Raw genomic sequence first — 19773 nt, 5'->3', positions numbered from 1 at the left:
TCCGGTATACCGGACCGTACCCAGGGTACGTTCCGGCAGTACCCTGGGGGACATAGACCCTATGAGCCCTAGTAACTAGCGCTTATACTATAGCCATCGTCATTTGTGATTGTTATGCAAACGCCATAATCCAGCCTAGCCTTAATTGTGTTAGATAAAGTAATAACAACTCTGTGACACTGGCAGCTATAACCCGAATGGAATTGAGCCCCAACCCTAACCATAGCACCAGTACTAGCAGTAGGCACAGACTCAGTAGAATCCTGCCTTAATTTTTTTTAGAATTTTTGACATTTTCTAACTTGTGAGCACATATAAATTACAAGGCGGAGAGTGAATTTCTTCCAAAGTAATTTTATTTCAATTTTACATGTTGTAGCCATTCATCGCTGTCACATCTAGAGTGAATGCTGTTGCATTGGCAAATCATGAAGGTTTAAATTATGCACATAGTTTGTGTGACAATTATTGGTAAGAAAGTCAGTGAAATATAACTTATATTAAGAAATAATGTTGCGCAGTCGCCACTCTTACCTCATTAATTCATACTTCATCTTAGTTTTGTGAATTTTAATATATTCTAAATCTACACTAATATCTAAAAAGCTTCATAGATTATAGCTGTAAATATATAGACATAATTCATTTGTTTTTAAATAAATTATTAAATGATTTGTTATTCTTAAAAATTCATAGTAAAATGTTCTTACTGCTACACAACATAACTTTAATGTAATAAAAATCAACAGAGAAACTTATGAAATGTGAATTAATAATGAAGATAGATTTTTGGTTCTTCTGAATGTGTCAAATTCTTGGTAATTGGAAGGACTTGTAAACACATGTATACAGATTATATACATGAGCTTATTTTGTATAGATTTGTTATGGAATTTTAGTTTGTTATCATGTATGTGATGGTATTAGAACTCATGTTGATCTGCTGTCATTGTTTTTCTCATTGTCATCGTGATAAATCTAATCTATTTTTATTGTAATCGATCTATCTGTGTGGTGTGATCGACAGCCAACTCTAATCAAACAAGTTTGTGATAGGGCAGTCTAAAAATGGTGCTTATCAATGAAGGGCAGCAGTGGCAATGCGTTTGTGTTCACACGTGCATGGACATGTACAAACTGACTGAGTTTGACTAACCTAAGAGCAATAATCAATGAGATATAGTTAGCCCGTGCAGGCGGGCAAGTCGGTTGTCATTAATGAAGGAGCGACTAGTAGATGTTCACCAACCATAATTCGATAAACTAAGGCAAAGTCTTGGTTTAAAATAATGCAATTGCTACTGAAATGCGTGTAGAGTGACTCATAGATGTTTAAACGCTGTAAATTAATGTCACGTATAATGTAATGACTGTTCTAAGTGCAGCGCATCTTGTAAGCCTAGATTTTATTATATATACGTTATGGTGTGGCAACATGTTATAAATGTATAATTGGTGCTGTGCAATTACTGTATTAATTACAGGCATATAACTGCCTCATGTGTTGCAATCGCAAGTCACAAACAGATTGTGCGCTAGCTATAAAGTGGTTGGGATATGAACATATATGCTTGGGCAGATTCTGCCCTTTGATCACATGGATGTATTTGAATAGCGAGCCCAGACTGAATAGAAATATGGGGCATATCATATTCACGTGTTAGCCACGGGTAAAGGAGTCGTTGCTGTCAGTATGCATTGAGCCGATCACGTTAAAAATAGGCACGTTTGTGTAAGCCTGGAATTGGTGTGTTGGGGCTCCCGGGAGCTATAGCAGCAGTACAACACGTGCCAATGCACTCTCGCAGTCACATTGGCTGGTGAGCAGTGAACAGAGTATTCCCGGGTTCAGCTGAAAAATCCGGGGGTAAATGATCAGTGTAGTTATGAGTACACCTTGCTAGAAACTTGGTAAGTGTTACTAGTTTATTTGTTGATGTGCGTTTTTGTTTACAACTGTTTGGTATAATGTTAGAACTCGCCCTTAACTTCCTGATATGGACGCAGACGGTGTGCACAAATCTAACACTTGCGTGCAGTACAAATGCTTGCGTGCGAAGCGATAAAGCAATAACATACGTGTCGCTGCCCTGGGCAATCTCACACGCTGAGCACTCGCTCACTTGTTGCTGACAATTCAACGTTGAAATATGGGTCAGATAACTATACCAACGCGTATTTCGAAACGTTTTTACACAAGGGGTTTACGACTTCGCAGGGTGTAGCTGGGAATTACTGTATGGGGGGAGCAAGATGAACGCGCGCCAGAGGCGCTCGCTTCTAGGGGGGTCTGGGGGCATGCCCCACCCTGGAAATTTTGAAATATAGAAGCTGTGAAATGCCATTTCCAGCCATTTCAAGTCTAGGTTACATACCTAAAACTCCCCAAACGGTTAAGCTAGTATTTTCTAATCTTAAGTTCCCATTATTCTTTACTGGGTTCTTTTTATTTGGCAGGGGGCAGCTGCCCCCCCCCCGCCCTCTGCCCCCCTGCTTTGTAAAGCGTGCATGGACTAGCGTGGCGAGTCCGCGCTGACTGGCCCTGGTAATTACTACCACCTAAAATTTCACGTGTTTGCTCCACATACCTTCCCTAGCAGATGCCTTCCATAGCAGAGACCTTCCCTAGCAGATACCTTACCTAGCAGATACCTTACCTATGGCGGAAACCATTCGTTACCTCAATGCCTGCCAATGAATTGCCGTTGTTATATGTCGCCGCCGAACAGTTTATCGTTATCCCTGCAACTCATCCTTGTGAGTTTTTTGCCGAACATCACCGAACTCAAGAATTAATGGATGGTAGTCGTGTTAGGTCTGCTAGTGTATGATATTGCATGTAGTGATGTAGATGGTATTTATGAGCCGGAGAGATATAAAATGGATTAGATCTCGGATATTGATTATTGATTACAGATTTGTCATCTCCATGCATGGAATTGTTGGCTATACAGGGTGGGTGGTACAGGCCAGTGTTAAGGTAAAAGGTTTCTCTTTTTCATGCAACATTGATGATAAACAGATGTATTGGAAAGTGAACTTGGAAATCCAAGTGTGTTTTTTTAAATTAATGTAATACCTATTATTCACCTATACCTAGAATTTTCATATAGAGTTTACATATTCATATACATGTGTTCTGATGTGTGAGGGTTGGAAAGGAAATTGTAAACTAGTCTTGACAACAATAAAGAATGACTGAGGTAATCCTTTTTCTTCGTGTAGTTAATGTACAACGTCGCATAACACATTAATTGGGGTGAATGTGATAAATCAGCCACAGACGAATAATTATTAAAACACTTTTATTGAGTGAACAACTCGCTAAACATTTTATGCAATGAGCGCATGTTCTATCAATTCCTCGCACTTTTCATATGAATCTTGTCGAACAAAGGAGAGGCACTCCGAATTTCAATCGCGCATCAAGCTGGATCAGATTCCGAGCCCGTTCTTCCATGGAAGTGCATCGTGCTCGTGTGATGTATCGCTCGTGCGATTTCTCACTACAATCTCTTACTACGATCGCTCACTGCACTGCGAACATGGCGATCGCCGCGGAATTACGACCTTGTCACGCAACATCACGACTTGAGTCCGTTTAACACGGTGCGCCTTCGCCAATTGGCCAGGTATTCCTCCATCATCTGCCAGTGGTTGGGAGGAGGTGGGTAGTAGTGTTCAGGTGGGGAACCCTCCTGCAGCTTGACCATGTAGTGGCAGTACTTGTATTCGACCATTCCATACCTGCAGATAACCGAGGGAAAATCGAAGTCAGAAAAATCGGCTGTTGAAATTGATAGATCTGCTATCCGATTTCTTTGTGGTTTGTTATTTATTAAATGTTATGGTGCGTACAGTCAACTCTCCTACACCGACTGTCCTCGGGACCGCGCATTTATTTCGATTTTCTGTGAAGTTTGGTTTATACGAGGATGGTGGGGGGGGGGCTATCTTACATGTCTCAGATGGTGTTGGGACCTAAAGAATCATCTGATTTAACATGAGATTCCGTTTTGAGTGCGTTTAAAATTTGGGAAGTTGGCTGTATTAACATTTCAACTCGAGTTCTTTCAACCGATTTCATATAGTGGCCCACATGACTACGTTTCTTTTTGTGGAGCACCCAAATTCAAACCTGCCTCTCCCCTAACAGATGTCACATTCGCAGCCCGATGCCCTCAGCCATCTCACAGACTCATGAATGATAGAGATTAATTCCTGATGCCGTATTACCAACGATAACCATGTTTAAATACCAATGTGCTGATGCTTGCGTTGCAGCCGTCAGTGATTGTACACGCAGCAGCAGAACGCCATCCCGACATTGTGGAAGAGAACGTGGCCAAGGCAGAACTGCTCAACGTTGACGCATCTCGCATAATCGCAGAGGAGGCAGGTCTGCCCGTTTCTCCCTCATTTTTCTTTAGTTCTGTTTCCTCTCAGGACTGCACTTTTGTCCATTTCCTCTCATGTTTTAAATATTTTCTTTCGTGTGTATTCTTGACTTCCAATCGTGCACTTTATACATTTTTTCAGCTGCACTTTCTTCATTTCTTATCCTGTTTGTAGCCTCCGGTACTTCTCGTTGTGTTCTTCATTTCATCTCCTGTGCTTTCTCCATTTACTCTCCTGTGAATTCACCATATCTTCTCTCTTGTGCATTCTCCAGTTTCCTTAAAATTAAAGCGAGGACACACTAGGCGATTTTTCAGGCGATTGAGTCGGGCAACTGAGTCGGACGACTGAGTGGACACACTAGGCGATTTTCAGCGCGATTCATCGGCGATTTTTCTCCCGCTGCAACACTAAAATGCTCGTGCCACCTAGATTGATAGTCACATGATTGAAAATGGCACCGTTTGATTGGCTGATGAATTGTACAATCGGGCGACTCATTCTCCGACCCGGACACACTAGGCGATTGTAGTCGCGCAACTCAAATAATCGCCCGATTTTATCAAACATGTTTGATTGAGTCGCCCGACTCGAAAATCGCCGGCGACTCACTGGACACACTAGGCGATTTTTCAGGCGATTGAGTCACCCGACTCAGTCGCCCGACTCAATTGCCTGAAAAATCGCCTAGTGTGTCCACAGCTTTAGCTTTCCTACATGACCTATGTGACGGTGAACGTAGAAGTCGATAGCATCACGTCAGGTCAAGGTTATCTACCACAATGATCTATCATCCAATAAATGAATAAGTTGCTGTACGTTTCCAATCTTCACGGTTGAGTAACAATTAACCCAGTTAGATCTATTAGTCTACCAACCGAATGAACTTATATAATGGAAAAAAGTTCTTGTTTGGTTAAAAAGAATTTATTCATTTATTGGATTATAAGAAACAGATGAACTTAATTAACAATGATCTATGATCATTTCACACGTATCTTACCCTGACTGCCAGTTCGCTCACGGAGACGCATTTCTTCTGTTTTAGCCAAGCTAAGTGCTTGGATGATATACGTCAGCTCGGACTATGTATTCGATGGAACACAGCCGCCCTACAAGGAGGACGCTACGCCAAATCCATTGAACACCTACGGCAAAACGAAACTGATGGGAGAGCTAGCCGTGAAGGATGTTCTCAAGGGTATGTGGCGTCCGGAGACTCGTTGTTTGTTATAGGTTTTGTTGGGAGCTGGGATCGAGGGTCTGTCGATTGCTTTGATTCTGCACACTTTCTGCAGACGTTGCGATAGCAGGCGATGTGTTAATTCGTCGTCGTCTCGCCGCACGTGAGATGTGTAACCGCCTGGTAGCAGCATTTCACATGTAACCGCGTGTAACGTGTGAAGGTTACCGTTACTACTGTGTCTTGCATCTGCCGGTGTTCTGGTATTATCCGTGCGTAACATGTAGCTCTGAACATTACCCTGCCCTCACAGACTATTGCAGCCTGCGTCTGCCCACTATAACGTGTAACACATAAAACACAACTATACCGTTACTATACAGACTACTGCTCAGATACCTTACCTAGCAGATACCTTACCTAGCAGATACCTTACCTAGCAGATACCTTCCCTAGCAGATACTTTCTTAGCAGATACCTTCCCTAACAGATACCTTCCCTAGAAGGTACTTCCCTAGAAGGTACCTTCCCTAGCAGATACCTTACCTAGCAGATACCTTCCCTAGAAGGTACCTTTCCTAACAGATAGTTTCTCCTAGCAGATAGTTTCCTCCTAGCAGATAGTTTCTCCTAGCAGATAGTTTCTCCTAGCAGATAGTTTCTCCTAGCAGATAGTTTTTTCCCTTTCCTGATAGATTGACCACGACACCTCGGCCGACGGCAATCGCGCTCAAACACGCAAACGTTGTTGATTTCCACAGCCTTTGGTAGGAATGCGAGTGCCCTAGGTCACCCTTAAAAACTTGTTTGTTTTCCCTTTACCTACTCGCCTCTTAGGGTACCGAGTAGATAGGTAGGTGAAAAATCTTGTTTATTTTGTTTTGACAAGATGTGTGTATACATGTATATTGTATTATATATTCTGTTTTGTGTATGTATGTCTTTGCGGAACGAATTTGATTTTTGTTTTGTTTTAATCGGCCAATAAAATGTGTCGAGTAGCGGCGTTTTGGCGAGTCGGTCGGTAAAGGGGAAACAAGCAATATTTTATCTTAGGCCCTGTAGATCCGTGCGTGCGAGGATAGATGACCAGTCTTCGAATTTAGCCGGGCATCCGACGCTCGAGATGTGTATAAATTCATGAATTCATAAAATATAATGAAACTGGCCATTAACTAAAAGTTTTTAATTTAAGATCACGAAATGTTAACACCGGAAACGAATGGCATCTAGAAGTTGTCTGGTGTACACTTCTCTACTCGATATTCCAAAAATATTCCTGCAAAATATATGGGCAACTAGAATTTCATTCGGGCATGTACGTTTCATAGAATACTTGCCCGAAAGCAGTGGCTCAAATTTTTTCCATGAAGACCGGACGGCTAACCTGTTTTGCTGTTAGGCAGTGTTAAAGGGGGTAAGCATGCAGACAACAGGCTGTAGACACAGGTTTGATGTGATCAGGACAGATAGGGTGGAAATAAACATTGCAGCGGTCGCGCCGAGCACGTAGTCAGTCTGGATAACGCTGTCTTGCACGTTATTGACCGATATCACGGACAGGAAGTCGGTGGTTGCGTTATTTGAATGCGGGTCGTCACTGTGCGTGCACCGACACCAGTCGCAACTGTAGACGCGCGTGTGTGTTCATTGCCAGACGACTGCGAAGTGTAGGGCATTCGCAAGGAAGCGTTTGTTAGAAAAAGTTGAGATATCTTACAGTTACTGAACCAAGGTTAAGATCCTAAGACACGTAAGGGTACATATACGGCACTGTAGCTATGTAGATAGTATCTACACTGTAGAACTGTGTGTGTGGCAGTGTTCCTAGGTATTTAGGTATCTGTATGGTAGAGCTATATGTAGGTAGATGTATGGTAGAGCTATGCATATAACACTACCTAGGTATCTATGCCGGTATAGCTCTGTGTATGACAGACACTCTATGACACTGTGTATGACACTGTAGTGTGTATGGCACTGTGCAACACTGTATGTGACACTGTGTATGACACTGTGTGACACTGTGTATGCAGGGATGAGATTTTTCCGCAGATCCGCGGAAATCCGCGGATTTGACAGTCTAGTTATCGTCTGCAGCTAAATTTTTGCACGCTGCTAAATTCTCAATACACACCTCGCTCGTCCATGTCTTCTCAACCCTTTAATGTAGCTACTCCTGCCAGCTAATGACTCCGCTGAAATGGACAAGCGAAGATGTTTACATTTGCATCTAGGCCCCATATCATCTGACCATGGCTTTAGAGGGTATTCTCTCCTGATGTCACAAGATGTTGTTCTGCCAATTCTGATTGTAATTCCCACTCTGAACAAACCATAATGGCTGGACAAAACCCATAAATTTATTTTGATTATATTATTTAGATAGGTAACTGGGACTATTCCAATGTGTTATTGGTTTACCTATCCACAAGTTGGACTTGTACTCTACTCCGTGATTTTTGACAGCCAGGTCTTGGGCTTCGAGAAGAATCTAGAAGAAAGAAATCGATGTCAATCTAAAATGTCATTGACACAGACATCAGTGTGAATCATACATATGACAGACACCAGCACAGTATAAAAATATGCCATTTCATTCATCAGCTATTCACTAGATGTTTCACTTCCATCTCCTTAATAAAAGTTACTTGTCGTCAAAATTCCTCGTCAAGATTCCTCAAAAAATCTCGTAAAACTTGTAAAATCTCACAAAATTAATGAAAAAATCCTCATCAAAATTACACCTCAAATTAATAGTAGACGGAGAACTTGCTGCTTTTGAATCACAAACTTAACAAACCTTCATGATCCCAATCCGAGCATGTCCACTAGCATAGTCTCTTGCATAATTCTGAGACAGAAATGCTGGCGTTATCTACAATAGGTCGATATAACTAGGACGTCAAACTTAAGTAATTAGGTGCGTACCTCTTTGACTGTGTGTGAACCGACTTGCGGGTGAAAGGAAAGCTGCTTGATGGCTTCATCAATGGACATTCCACGGATCCAGCTGGCTATGTACCATAATTTCTTCGGACTATACTTGATGTTGGCTCTGTGATGGAAAATCTCCTGCAAACGCAAGTGAAGATGAGGGGTTTGACGATGCTTCGAAACAATTTCAGAAAAATTACATGGTCGCCGAAGTAGCTGCAGTCTCTCTCGGCCAGGACAAGTATTTGTAAAGGAGAGAGAATAAGAGGTAAGATACTAGTAGTGGATATGAGCTTACTGCCGGACGTCTAGGTTCATCAGGCTTCTGTGGTTCCCAGACGACCTGGTTGTATTTTGGCCATTTAGTTGGTCCTGGATTCATTCCTGCCTTTTTCCATTCGAGCACAGCCGATGTGTGAAGGGTGCATCTTTGCTGATGTTGAAGAAATGCTGCAGAACATCTACCGATGGGAAACGTGAGGTAAGCAATGAAGTTGCTAGTAAAATGTCTTTTGTACGATATCGTGTTTTAAGGACCAGGCTAATCAGCAAACTTGTTTCAATGTTTGGTTAATGATTCATATTCGGTTAAGCATTGGAAATTTTGCCACCTAGCTGCTGGACCAATTTCAATGAATTACTACTAAACCTAATAGTAATATTAATTACTATCACTAGACCATAGATACTACTAATGCTTACGCCAATATTGAGTCCCTAAAAGTACAACTCCGTTGATGTTTCCATGTTTGCTGCACACTAGCAGTAGCAGGAATTACTGTAGAAAATGTTCTACTTGAAGTTAATAATCGACGAAAACCTGTTGGGATAAAATAATAATTAGAATATGTAATTATTGGTCATGCATTGCTGTGATATATAAATACTCTATTCGTTAGGTACTAATTAGTCTAATACATGGAAACAATCGCATATTGAAGTAGTGTTATAACTCACACTGTGTGACGGGCGCCGCCATCTTAGTTGTTATGGGTGGAAATTCGCAGTTACCGGAGAAATTTTAACGCTTATAATTTCCATGGCTATTACAAAGCACTGCAGTATATTAATACCAGTAATTAAATATTTATTTACGTCTTATAGAAAATCAAAATATTATATTAAAACATAATGTAATTAGTAATATAGCCTTACTCAAGTTACTGTATTTTCTGCTTGTGAGATTATCTTTTACACCGCTAGAGTTGTTAATAATGTTCTCGTAATGTTGATTTCCTGTTAGCAATCAAAATGTCTCATTCTAAAGAAAAATGAATGTTAAAAACCTATTTCAGGGGTTTAATCCAAGGTAAGGATACTTGTATATACTCATGGCACAATTTTTCAACTGGTTAGGTAGTATTGATAACAACAAATTGGTTGTCAAGATAGATTAGTGATTCCTAATCTTAACTCTTTCGCTGCGATCAATTTTCTGATAGTAGGGCTTTCTCTGAGCTAACATTCAATTTATGGAGATACCGTTGGCTTATTAGCAATAGTATTAGTTGAAATAGTAATCAGAGAGACCCTGGCCTTGGCTTGTCAACTGAACGTAATGATAATGTCTGATATTGCTGCATTAACTGATTAAGATCTGCATCACTGCATCAGTATCAGTCATCAGTGTATCACAGAATTCTGGGTCACCATTACATTAGCTCTAGTACTATAGCCCTTCGCTCCGCCGCAGCCCTTCCCTGCGGCGGAGTGAAGGGCTATAGTACTGCTCATAGGGTCTATGTCCCTTAGGGTATACTGCCGGAACGTACCCTGGGTACGGTCCGGTATACCGGAACGTACCCTGGTAACTATCTGATATGGTTAGGGTGGTTGAAGGATAGAGAACATGGGTCCCAATAAAACCAATGTCATTTACATCAAAATAAATATAATATTATATCAATATAATAGGTTAGGGTTAGGATTAGGGTTAGGCACATTGGTTTTATTGGGACCCATGTTCTCTATTCTTGGGCCGTTAGGGAGTAGGCGTAGGCGACTCCCTAGACTCGTTAGTGGAGTAGGCGAGGTACGGTCCAGCATATTGGATACCAGCAGAGCATATAAATCACGTTGATTAATATGCTCTGGTACCAGGGTACGTTCCGGTACCCTGGTACTAAATACTACTATCTAATATGCCGGACCGTACCTCGCCTACTCCACTAACAAGTCTAGGGAGTCGCCTACGCCTACTCCCTAATCCTAACCCTAACTCTAACCCTAACCCAAACTCTAACCCTAACCATATCAGCTAGATGTTACCAGGGTACGTTCCGGTATACCGGACCGTACCCAGGGTACGTTCCGGCAGTACCCTGGGGGACATAGACCCTATGAGCCTCAGCTATAGTACTAGAGCTAGGTCACCATCTACTCGGCAACCCAGCAGCAGCAGAGTAGTAGTAGTACATGGTAGTAGCATAGATAATAACATGTACTTTCGTCTCTTCTTCTTTGATTTAGCAAGCTGCTCGTGTATGCGTGCCTACTGCTGTTCTCGTTCCTTCTGGCTCTGAAGCTTGACGGAAACATAGCATGGAGCTACTGGGGCGTCTTCATGCCTATATGGTTCTGGAAGTTCATGGCCATATGCGGCGCGTCAGTAGGTAGCTATATCTGGTGGAGAAATCCACAATACAGGTGCGTATAACAAGTACTACGGTCGTCGGTGTACAATCTTCGATCGGTGAGCAATATCTAGTGGATCAAAGATAGTTTTGGACCCCACAAATGTGTTTTCGCATATATGCGCTAAGCTAATCCGGTGCACTAAACTAGGCTTGGAGTTGGGCCATACCTAGTCGCCTAAATGCTGTCTAAATGAACGCACTTGCGAAGCCAACACAAACAACGCACCAGGTGGCGTCGAAGAAAGAGCGTCGCGTGGACCGGTTTTCGTCTTTTTTTGGGGGCGCAGAGATACAGGTAGGTCCTGTTTTACGACAGGGTTAGGTTCTAGTAAAACATGGTCGTAAAATGAAAAGTCCTAAAACAAGACCAAATTACAATGCAATTAAATGCTATCATTCCACCCACAATGCACCACGAAAAACAAAAGGAGCACACGAGAGAATAAGAGGTTAAGATACTAGTAAGTGGATATGAGCTTACTGGCCGGACGTCCCTAGGTTCATTCAGGTTCTGATGGTTCCCAGACGAACCTGGTGTTATTTTGGCAATTTAGTTGGTCCTGGATTCATTCCTCGCCTTTTTCCCCATCGAGCACAGCCGATGTGTGAAGGGTGCATCTTGCTGATGTTTGAATGAAATGGCTGGGCAGAACATTCTACCGATGGGAAACGTGAGGTAAGGCAATGAAGTTTGCTAGTAAAATGTCTTTGTACGGATATCGTGTTCAAGGACCGAGGCTAATCAGCAAACTGTTTCAATTTTTGGTTAATGATTCATATTCGTTAACAGCATGGAAATTTGCCACCTGCTGGCTGACCAATTTAATGAATTACTACTAAAACCTAATAGTAATAATTAATTACTATCAGCTAGACCAGTAGATACTACTAATGCTTACGCCATATATGAGTCGCCCTAAAAAGTACAACTCCGGTTGATGTTTCCATGTTTGCGCTGCACACTAGCAGTAGCAGGAATTACTGTAAAATGTCTACTTGAAGTTAATAATCGACGAAAAAACCGTGTTGTGGATAATAGATAATAATAGAAAATATGTAAATTATTGGTGCATGCATTGGTGATATAATAAATAACTCTATTCGTTAGGTACTATTATCTAATACATGGAAACCAATCGCATATTGAGTAGTGTTTATAACTCACACTGTGTGACGGGCGCAAGCCCATGCTTAGTTGTATGGGTGGAAATTCGCAGTTACCGGAGAAAGTTTTAACCGAGCTTTAATAATTTCCATGGCTATTAACAAAGCACTGCAGATATTAATACCAGTAATTAAATATTTATTAACGTCTTATAGAAAATCAAATATATATATTAAAAACATATAATGTAATTAGTAATATAGCCTTACTCAAAGTTACGTATTTTCTGCTGTGAGATTTATCTTTTACACCGCTAGAGTTTTAATTAATGTTCTCAGTAATGTTGATTTCCTGTAGCAATACAAAATGTCGTCATTCTAAAAGAAAAATGAAATGTTAAAAACGCTATTTCAGGTTTAATCAAGGTAAAGGATACTTGTATATAGCACTGGCACACAATTTTCAACTGGTTAGGTAGTATTGATAAACAACAAATGCGTTTGTCAAGATAGATTAGTGATTCCTAAACTCTTAACTCTTTCGCTGCGATCAATTTTCTGATAGTAGGGCTTTTCTCTGAGCTAAAATTCAATTTTATGGAGATACCGTTGCTTATTAAGCACTAGTATTAGTTGAAACAGTAATGCAGTAGAGACCCTGGGCCTTGGCCTTGTCAACTGAACGTAATGAAATGTCTGATATGCTGCATAACGATGAAGATCTGCATCGACTGCATCAGTATCAGTCGATACGTGTGTCAATTCCACAGGCCTGCGACGATTGCCTGACAGTAAGCCTCAATACCTTCTGAGCTAGTACCATTAGCTCTAAGTACTATAGCCCCTTCGCTCCGCCGCAAGCCTCTTCGCTGCGGCGGAGTGAAGTGGCTATAGTACTGCGCTATAGGCTTATGTCCCGCAGGGTACTCGGAAACGTACCCTGGGTAGCGTCCGGTATACCCGGAACGGTACCGGCTAGGTAACTATCTATATGGTTAGGGTGGTTGCAAGGATAAGAACATGGGTCGCCAAAAAACCAATGTCATTTACACAAAAATAAATATATATCAATACATAGTTAGGTTAGGGTTAGGATTCAGGGTTAGCACATTGGTTTTATTGGACCGCATGTTCTCTATTCGGCCCCGCCCGGCCGTTAGGGAGTAGCGTAAGGCAGACTGCCCTAGACTGCTTAGTGGAAGTAGGCGAGGTACGGTCGCAGCATATTAGATACCAGCAGAGCATATATAAATCACGTTGAGATAATATGCTTGGTACGCAGGGTACTTCCGGTACCCTGGTACTAAATACTACTATCTAATATGCCTGGACAGTACCTCGCCTACTCCACTAACAATCCAAGGATCGCCTACGCCTATCCCAATCCTAACGCTAACCTAAGCCCTAACCCTAACCCAAACTCTAACCCCTAAACCATCATGCACTAGAATGTTACCAGGTACGTCGATCGGCCTACCAGGTACTTCCGCGTCCCTGGGCGGACCATAGACGCCTATGACTCAAGCTATAAGTACTAGAGCTAGGTCACCATCTACTCAGCAACCAGCAGCACAGCAGAGTAGTATAGTACATGGTAGTAGCAAATATAACATGTACTTTCGTCTCTTCTTCTTTGATTTAGCAAAGGCTGCTCGTGTATGCGTGCCTACTGCTGTTCTCGTTCGCTATCTGGCTCTGACAGCTTGACGGAAACATAGCAATGGAGCTCACTGGAGGTCTTAATGCCTATATGGTCTGGAAGTTCATGCATAGCGGCGCATCAGTAGGTAGCTACAATCTGGTGAGAAACCAGCAATACAGGTGCGTATAACAAGTACTATCGGCCCGTCCGGTGTACACACTTGACGTGAGCAATATCTAGATGGGATCAAAGATGTTTTGACCCCACAAATGTGTTTTCGCATAATGCGCTAAGCTTAATTCCGGTGGCACTAAATAGCTAGTCTGGGCGCATACCTAGTCGACCTAAAAGTGGCTAAATGAACGCACGTTGCGAAGCGTCAAACACAAAAAAACGCACAGTGGCGTCGAAGAAAGAGCGTCGCGTGGACCGTTTTACCCCCGTCGCTTTTGGGGGGAATGGGGGGGGCGGCAGAGATACAGGTAAGGTCCAGGGTTCTCCCCAGGATGAAATTCAAACAGGGGGAGGGGAGGGGGAAGGGAGGGGGAGGGGGGGAAACTAAGAGGGGTCCCAGGGGGGGCGTGGTATTTTTGACCGGTACGACTAATTTAATGGCGTAAAATCGCAACGACACCATAGACGGATTTTGGGGGTTCTTGTATTATATAAGTAGCCGAGTCCCGGTGTACATTAGTTCAGGTTAACTGGTGGGCATTGTCAGGTTAAACTTTGTGTACTGTCTGCAGTGCATGGCGTGGTACCGTAAAAAATACACGCGTCGGGTGTCCTGGTCGATACGGCAATTCTTGACGGTCCCGATTCCGCCGCTGGCAAACTTTTATTGTAGTAGGGAATTTTAAACGGGCCAGAGGTAGATTCAAACGGCGCGCACACGATTCAAACCAGGGGAGTTTACCGCCAAACCGGGTAGCCCGCGCGGCAAGCCGCCATTTGGCGCAACGTAGGGAGAACCCTGAGGTCCTGTTTTACGATCAGGGTTAGATTCCGGTAAAACATGGTCGTAAAATGAAAAGTCAAAAACAATGACAAATTAACAATGGCAATTAAATGCTATCATTCCAGCCCACGATGCCACCAAAGTGAAAAACAAAAGAAGCAACATATTTGCGTGTTTGACGCACAGCGTGCTGCAATGTGTTATTATAGGTTGCGATTTTTTTTGTTATTTTTCAATTTTTTAGGTAGTTTGAAAATGTGAAGTCGTAAAATGAAGTCGTAATGAAGTGGAATAAAGTGAAGTGAAGTGGAAATCCGAAATAAACGAAATATAAGTGAACTCGAATAAACTCGAAACTCGAAAACTCGAACTCGAACTAGAAAATAAAACTCGAAATAAAGTGAAGTCGTAAATGAAGAATGATGAAGTCGTACACGGACGCGTGTAAAACGGGACCCGGTACCTGTAATTAGCAGGTAGCAGCATTTTTTTCAGGCTAATGAACAACTGAGATGGCCTCACCAGATATGACAATGTTGCTCCATAATCCACCATCTCACGTAAGATGAGACGGACTGCCGATATTTTTATACCAGGGGCGGTTTTCAACGAAGCGTGATTAACTTTAATTATGAATTAAATCACTTAATCATACTTCAATCCTCCTTGTTAATTAATGATTAGTTACCTACAATACTGACTACTAGTACATAGCAACTATTATGATTAGTGGAATTTAATCATTGCCGCCTGAGTAGAATTAAATATTGTGATTAACTTAATCATGATTAAAGTTAATTACGCTTCGTGAAACAGTCACTTCCAATTTAAGTAACGAGAAGTTAATCATGATTAGTGATTTAATCATGATTAAGGACTTAATTAGCGCTTCGGAAAGCCGGCCCGCTGTAACTTAACGTGATTTTAACGTAGGAATCGAGGGCTAGGCTACGTCACTACAAGGCGATGAATGATCATGTCGCGCTGCACGCATCTCTCCTCATGTTCGAGATGCCTCGTCATGCAACAAGCTGAGAACGTGCACCCGGACGGCGGCAAGCCGGCTCTGGAACCCTCGTCTTCATCCCGCTCGTCTTCGTCAGCATCAATCGCAATCAGCGTCTTGCATCTGGGGCTTCCGGCACGAACCGGGCGTTCGAGGTACGACGCGGCGCGACTGGATTCGCCGCCGTCTAGTTGACTCGGACCAAGGATATAAGAGCTGTCCACATTATTGCACATGTCGCACATTGGGAATATGAATTGGGAGGCAGCTCTTATATCCTTGAACGGTTGACTCGGGGGTTGGGGCAGTTCCTGTAGTAGTACGCAGCAAGGTGGTGATCGGTAGAGAGTCGTAGCCCTGTTGAGAGGGGGCGAGATGGGTAGATGCGCAAAAATGACTAGAGAGGCTATACGTCCCAAAACGCCTAAAATAGCATATAAATCATCATGCAGTCATTAGTGCTTGCAGTCCATAATCCCAGGTTTATCAACAATGACCCCTCCCACACATACACACACGCCATTACACACACACACGCACATGCCATGCAACACACGACATGCACACACACGCACACAACCACAAATCGGTCACACACACACGAGCATACTTATATACACTGACAGAGAAGGTGCACCTTTTTTTCTATGCATGACTGCTCAGCTGAGTAACTAATTTTTGTCCCTGCCCACTAGAAATTTTTTTCGGCCAGTGCCGGCTGCTGCGTAAGCTTTGTCTATATGAAATCTCTTTCCTTTTTTCACTGTAGAGTGAGCTGTTCAGTTCCGTACAACATGCTATTGCAGTTCATCTTCATTCCATCTGCATTGGACCGAGATCATCGGATGGAGTTGGGTGGTAGGTTGCTTTTTCTGGTCTTTGATTATTTATTGTAATATCATCGTGTGTCATTGGACAATGCTTAAACGTTTATCACGATCAGGAAGCATCTGGTTTGCCATCTTCATGTTCCCGCAGATAAACCAATCTCTGTGGCAAGACAAATTTTTACTGCAAGTAACTGCCTACATAGATTCATGTTGGGTATTGCTCCTCATGGATTGGAAACGGGGATTGTACTTTTCCCACATGTAAGTTTAGCCATTCTCAACGTCATGGATTGAAGCGAGATGTCTCCATAGTGTAACTTAGCCGCTATCTTTCCCATCTTGGATTGCGTTGTCCCCGACGCGTCCTTTAATTCCGGCTTGGGATACTGATATCCCTACATGGATAGATGTCTTATGCAATAACATAGTCCTTCCTTCCATTATTCCACGTGTATCCTAGTCCTTTAAACTCCTATGGATCGCGGCCGTCCTCCATGTGTAAACCCTAGCTCTTTTATTCCGGCCAATGTGACTCTTGATTCGCGACGTGGATCGTGTGTCCCACGCATAAACTATTCCTTTATTCCGTTAATGGATCCGCGCTGTCCCGACGTGTAACCCTAGGCTCTTATTCCGGCCATCGTGATCTTGATTCCGACGTGGATCGCGCTGTCCGCCACGCGTAAACTATTCCTTTATTCAGGCCAGGTGATATTAGATTCCGCAACGTGGATCGTGCTGTCGGTGGCTCTCATCGGCGTGCTGTACGCCGTCCATCCTCCTGGCGCACTCGTGCTGCTTCAAGTCACCGACATCAATCCCGGAGCAGCGGCGCGGCAGCGTCTACTCAGCCGTCCACCTACACGATGCTCGTCATTCGCTCCTTGTCTAGCTTGGTGAAGTGTTCTTTATGTTCATACGGATGGCTGGTGAGTGTCTGTATGTTCTTACGTGATGGGTGGTGAGTGTTCTGCTCGTTCTTCCACTGATGGCTGGTGAGTGTTCTGGCTGTTCTTACTGATGGCTGGTGAGTGTTCTTATGCTTCTTACTGATGGCTGGTGAGTGTTTCTGTAATGTTCATACGGATGGCTGGTGAGTGTTCCTTATGTTCTTACGGAATGGCTGGTAGAGTGTTCTGCTGTTCTTTACTGATCGCTGGTGAGTGTTCTGCTGTTCTTATGTCTACTGATGGCTGGTGAGTGTTCTTATGTTCTTAATGTTCTTACTGATGGCTGGTGAGTGTTCTGCTGTTCTTAATGTTCTATACTGATTGGCTGGGTGAGTGTTCTGGCTGTTCTTACTGGATGGCTGGTGAGTGTTCTGTATGTTCTTAGCTGATGGCTGGTTGAGTGGTTCTGTAATGTTCCTTAACTGATGGCTGGTGAGTGTTGCTGTATGTTCTTTAACTGAATGGCTGGGTGGAAGTGTTTCTGTATGTTCTTAGCTGATGGCTTGGTGAGTGTTTTCTGTATGATCTTACTGAGGCTGGTTTGAGTGTTCTGCTGTTCTTTACTGATGGCTGGTGAAGTGTTCTGCTGTTCTTATGTCTTAGCCGATGGCTGGTGGAGTGTTCCCTGTATGTTCTTACTGATGGCTGGTGAGTGTTTGTATGTTGCTTAACTGATGGCTGGTGAGTGTTCTGTATGTTCTTTACTCGATGGCCTGGTGAGTGTTCTGTATGTTCTTACTGAATGGCTGGTGAGCTGTTCTGTAAATGTTCTTACTGATTGGGCTGGTGAAGTGTTCTGTAATGTTCTTACTGATGGCTGGTGAGTGTTCTGTATGTTCTTACTGATGGCTGTGAGTGTTCTGTATGTTCTTACGATGCCTGGTGAGTGTTCTGTATGTTCTTAATGGATGGCTGGTGAGTGTATCTGCTGGTTCTTTTTACTGGAGGCTGTGAGTGTTCTGTATGTTCTTACCGATGGCTGGTGAGTGTTCTGTATGTTTTTTACTGGAATGGCTGGTGAGTGTTTCTGCTGTTCTTAGCTGAATGGCTGGTGAGTGGTCTAGTAGTTCTTACTGAATGGGCTGGGTGAGTGTTCTGTATGTTCTTAGCTGAATCGCTGGTGAAGTGTTCTGTATGTTTTCTTACTGATGGCTGGTGAGTGTTCTGTATGTTCTTTACTGGATGGACTGGTGAGTGTTCTGTATGTTCTTACTGATGGCTTGGTTGTAATACAGTCGCGGCTCATCGCACCGGCGCCGGCGCCGCGGTGCGGCCGCGAGGTGGCTGCGGCCGCGGCGCAACCGGCACGGCGGTGGCGGCCATCCTGGTCACGGGCACCATGTAATAATGGCTTCTCTTGCTATGCTCGGTAACCGCCCAGTGATGCGTAATGGTGGTAATGCGTAGTGTATTGAAATATCGTCGTACACACCTTCATATAAAGCGCACAATAACACTAGATGCACGTATTTCAAACACAAACATCTTTACTGGGTTACGTTAGATTACACATAGGCAAATGTACCCCTGTACGGAGTTCAAACAGTACAAAGAGTTTACGCGGCATATTAGAAATCTACTACGAAAGTTGTCGGAAGTCGGTAAATATGAACGCACAGTACGGGTAATAAGCTGGCGTGTCCTTCACTTGGTGGAAAGATAGTAGTCCGACTATTTCTCGGCTATCACTGTTTTATACTGACGCTGTTCTTTGTCTTACCTTCCCGCTCTCAGCCAAGTGGTCGAATGCCGCCCGCGGAGTGACCACTGGGCCGCAAGCACGTGACTAAACGCTTCCGCGTTGTTTCTCGAGTTCACTGGCGCAGCCTAGACACGCCCAATGCGCCTGCATCCCCGCAAATGAGACAAAGCCTTTGTTTGCCCCTTTCAATATTACTGACTATTCTGACTAATCTTCTTATTATTTATTTCCTCCTATTACATGGTGAGCTGTTCTGTAAATGTTCCTTATCTGATGGCGGGTGAGTGTTCTGTTGTGTCTTACTGATGGCTGGTGAGTGTTCTGCTGTTCTTGCTGTTGGATGGTGAGTGTTCTGTATGTTCTTACTGATGGCGGGTGAGTGTTCTGTGTGTTCTTACTGATGGCTGGTGAGTGGTCTTATGTTCTT

General features: G+C 43.1%; 2 protein-coding genes across 5 annotated transcripts in view; one reads left to right on the top strand and one right to left on the bottom strand.

Annotated features, from left to right (window-relative positions):
* Positions 1-3057: 3057 nt before the first annotated feature.
* On the bottom strand, positions 3058-12332 carry LOC106812188 (39S ribosomal protein L22, mitochondrial-like). Of its 4 annotated transcripts, none has more exons than XM_014816012.1 (7): positions 12320-12332; positions 9221-9338; positions 8817-8979; positions 8513-8656; positions 8006-8075; positions 7719-7779; positions 3058-3747 (listed from the first exon to the last, which is right to left on the bottom strand). In XM_014816012.1, exons 3-7 carry the CDS (start codon positions 8898-8900, stop codon positions 3585-3587), a joined length of 522 nt encoding a protein of 173 aa, XP_014671498.1. In that variant the 5' UTR covers positions 8901-8979; positions 9221-9338; positions 12320-12332; the 3' UTR covers positions 3058-3584. The 4 variants fall into 4 exon arrangements, with proteins under 4 accessions (XP_014671498.1, XP_014671499.1, XP_014671496.1 ...); XM_014816013.1 differs by lacking the exon at positions 12320-12332 and adding an exon at positions 9674-9688; XM_014816010.1 differs by lacking the exon at positions 12320-12332 and adding an exon at positions 9476-9515.
* The window catches only part of LOC106812185 (transmembrane protein 185B-like), a 13441-nt gene continuing 3388 nt past the window's right edge, over positions 9721-19773 (top strand). Inside the window, exons 1-6 of the mRNA XM_014816007.1 lie at positions 9721-9827; positions 10988-11164; positions 15870-16019; positions 16634-16722; positions 17398-17590; positions 18880-18985. Coding sequence (XP_014671493.1) covers positions 9790-9827; positions 10988-11164; positions 15870-16019; positions 16634-16722; positions 17398-17590; positions 18880-18985 — 753 coding nt within the window. The 5' untranslated portion in view covers positions 9721-9789. The remainder of the gene's footprint in view (positions 9828-10987; positions 11165-15869; positions 16020-16633; positions 16723-17397; positions 17591-18879; positions 18986-19773) is intronic.

The sequence above is a fragment of the Priapulus caudatus genome, unplaced genomic scaffold, assembly GCF_000485595.1.
Source record: "Priapulus caudatus unplaced genomic scaffold, Priapulus_caudatus-5.0.1 Scaffold617, whole genome shotgun sequence".
Lineage (NCBI taxonomy): Eukaryota > Metazoa > Priapulida > Priapulimorpha > Priapulimorphida > Priapulidae > Priapulus > Priapulus caudatus.
Note: the sequence above shows the minus strand (reverse complement) of the source record. Positions and strands in the feature narration are given on the sequence as shown.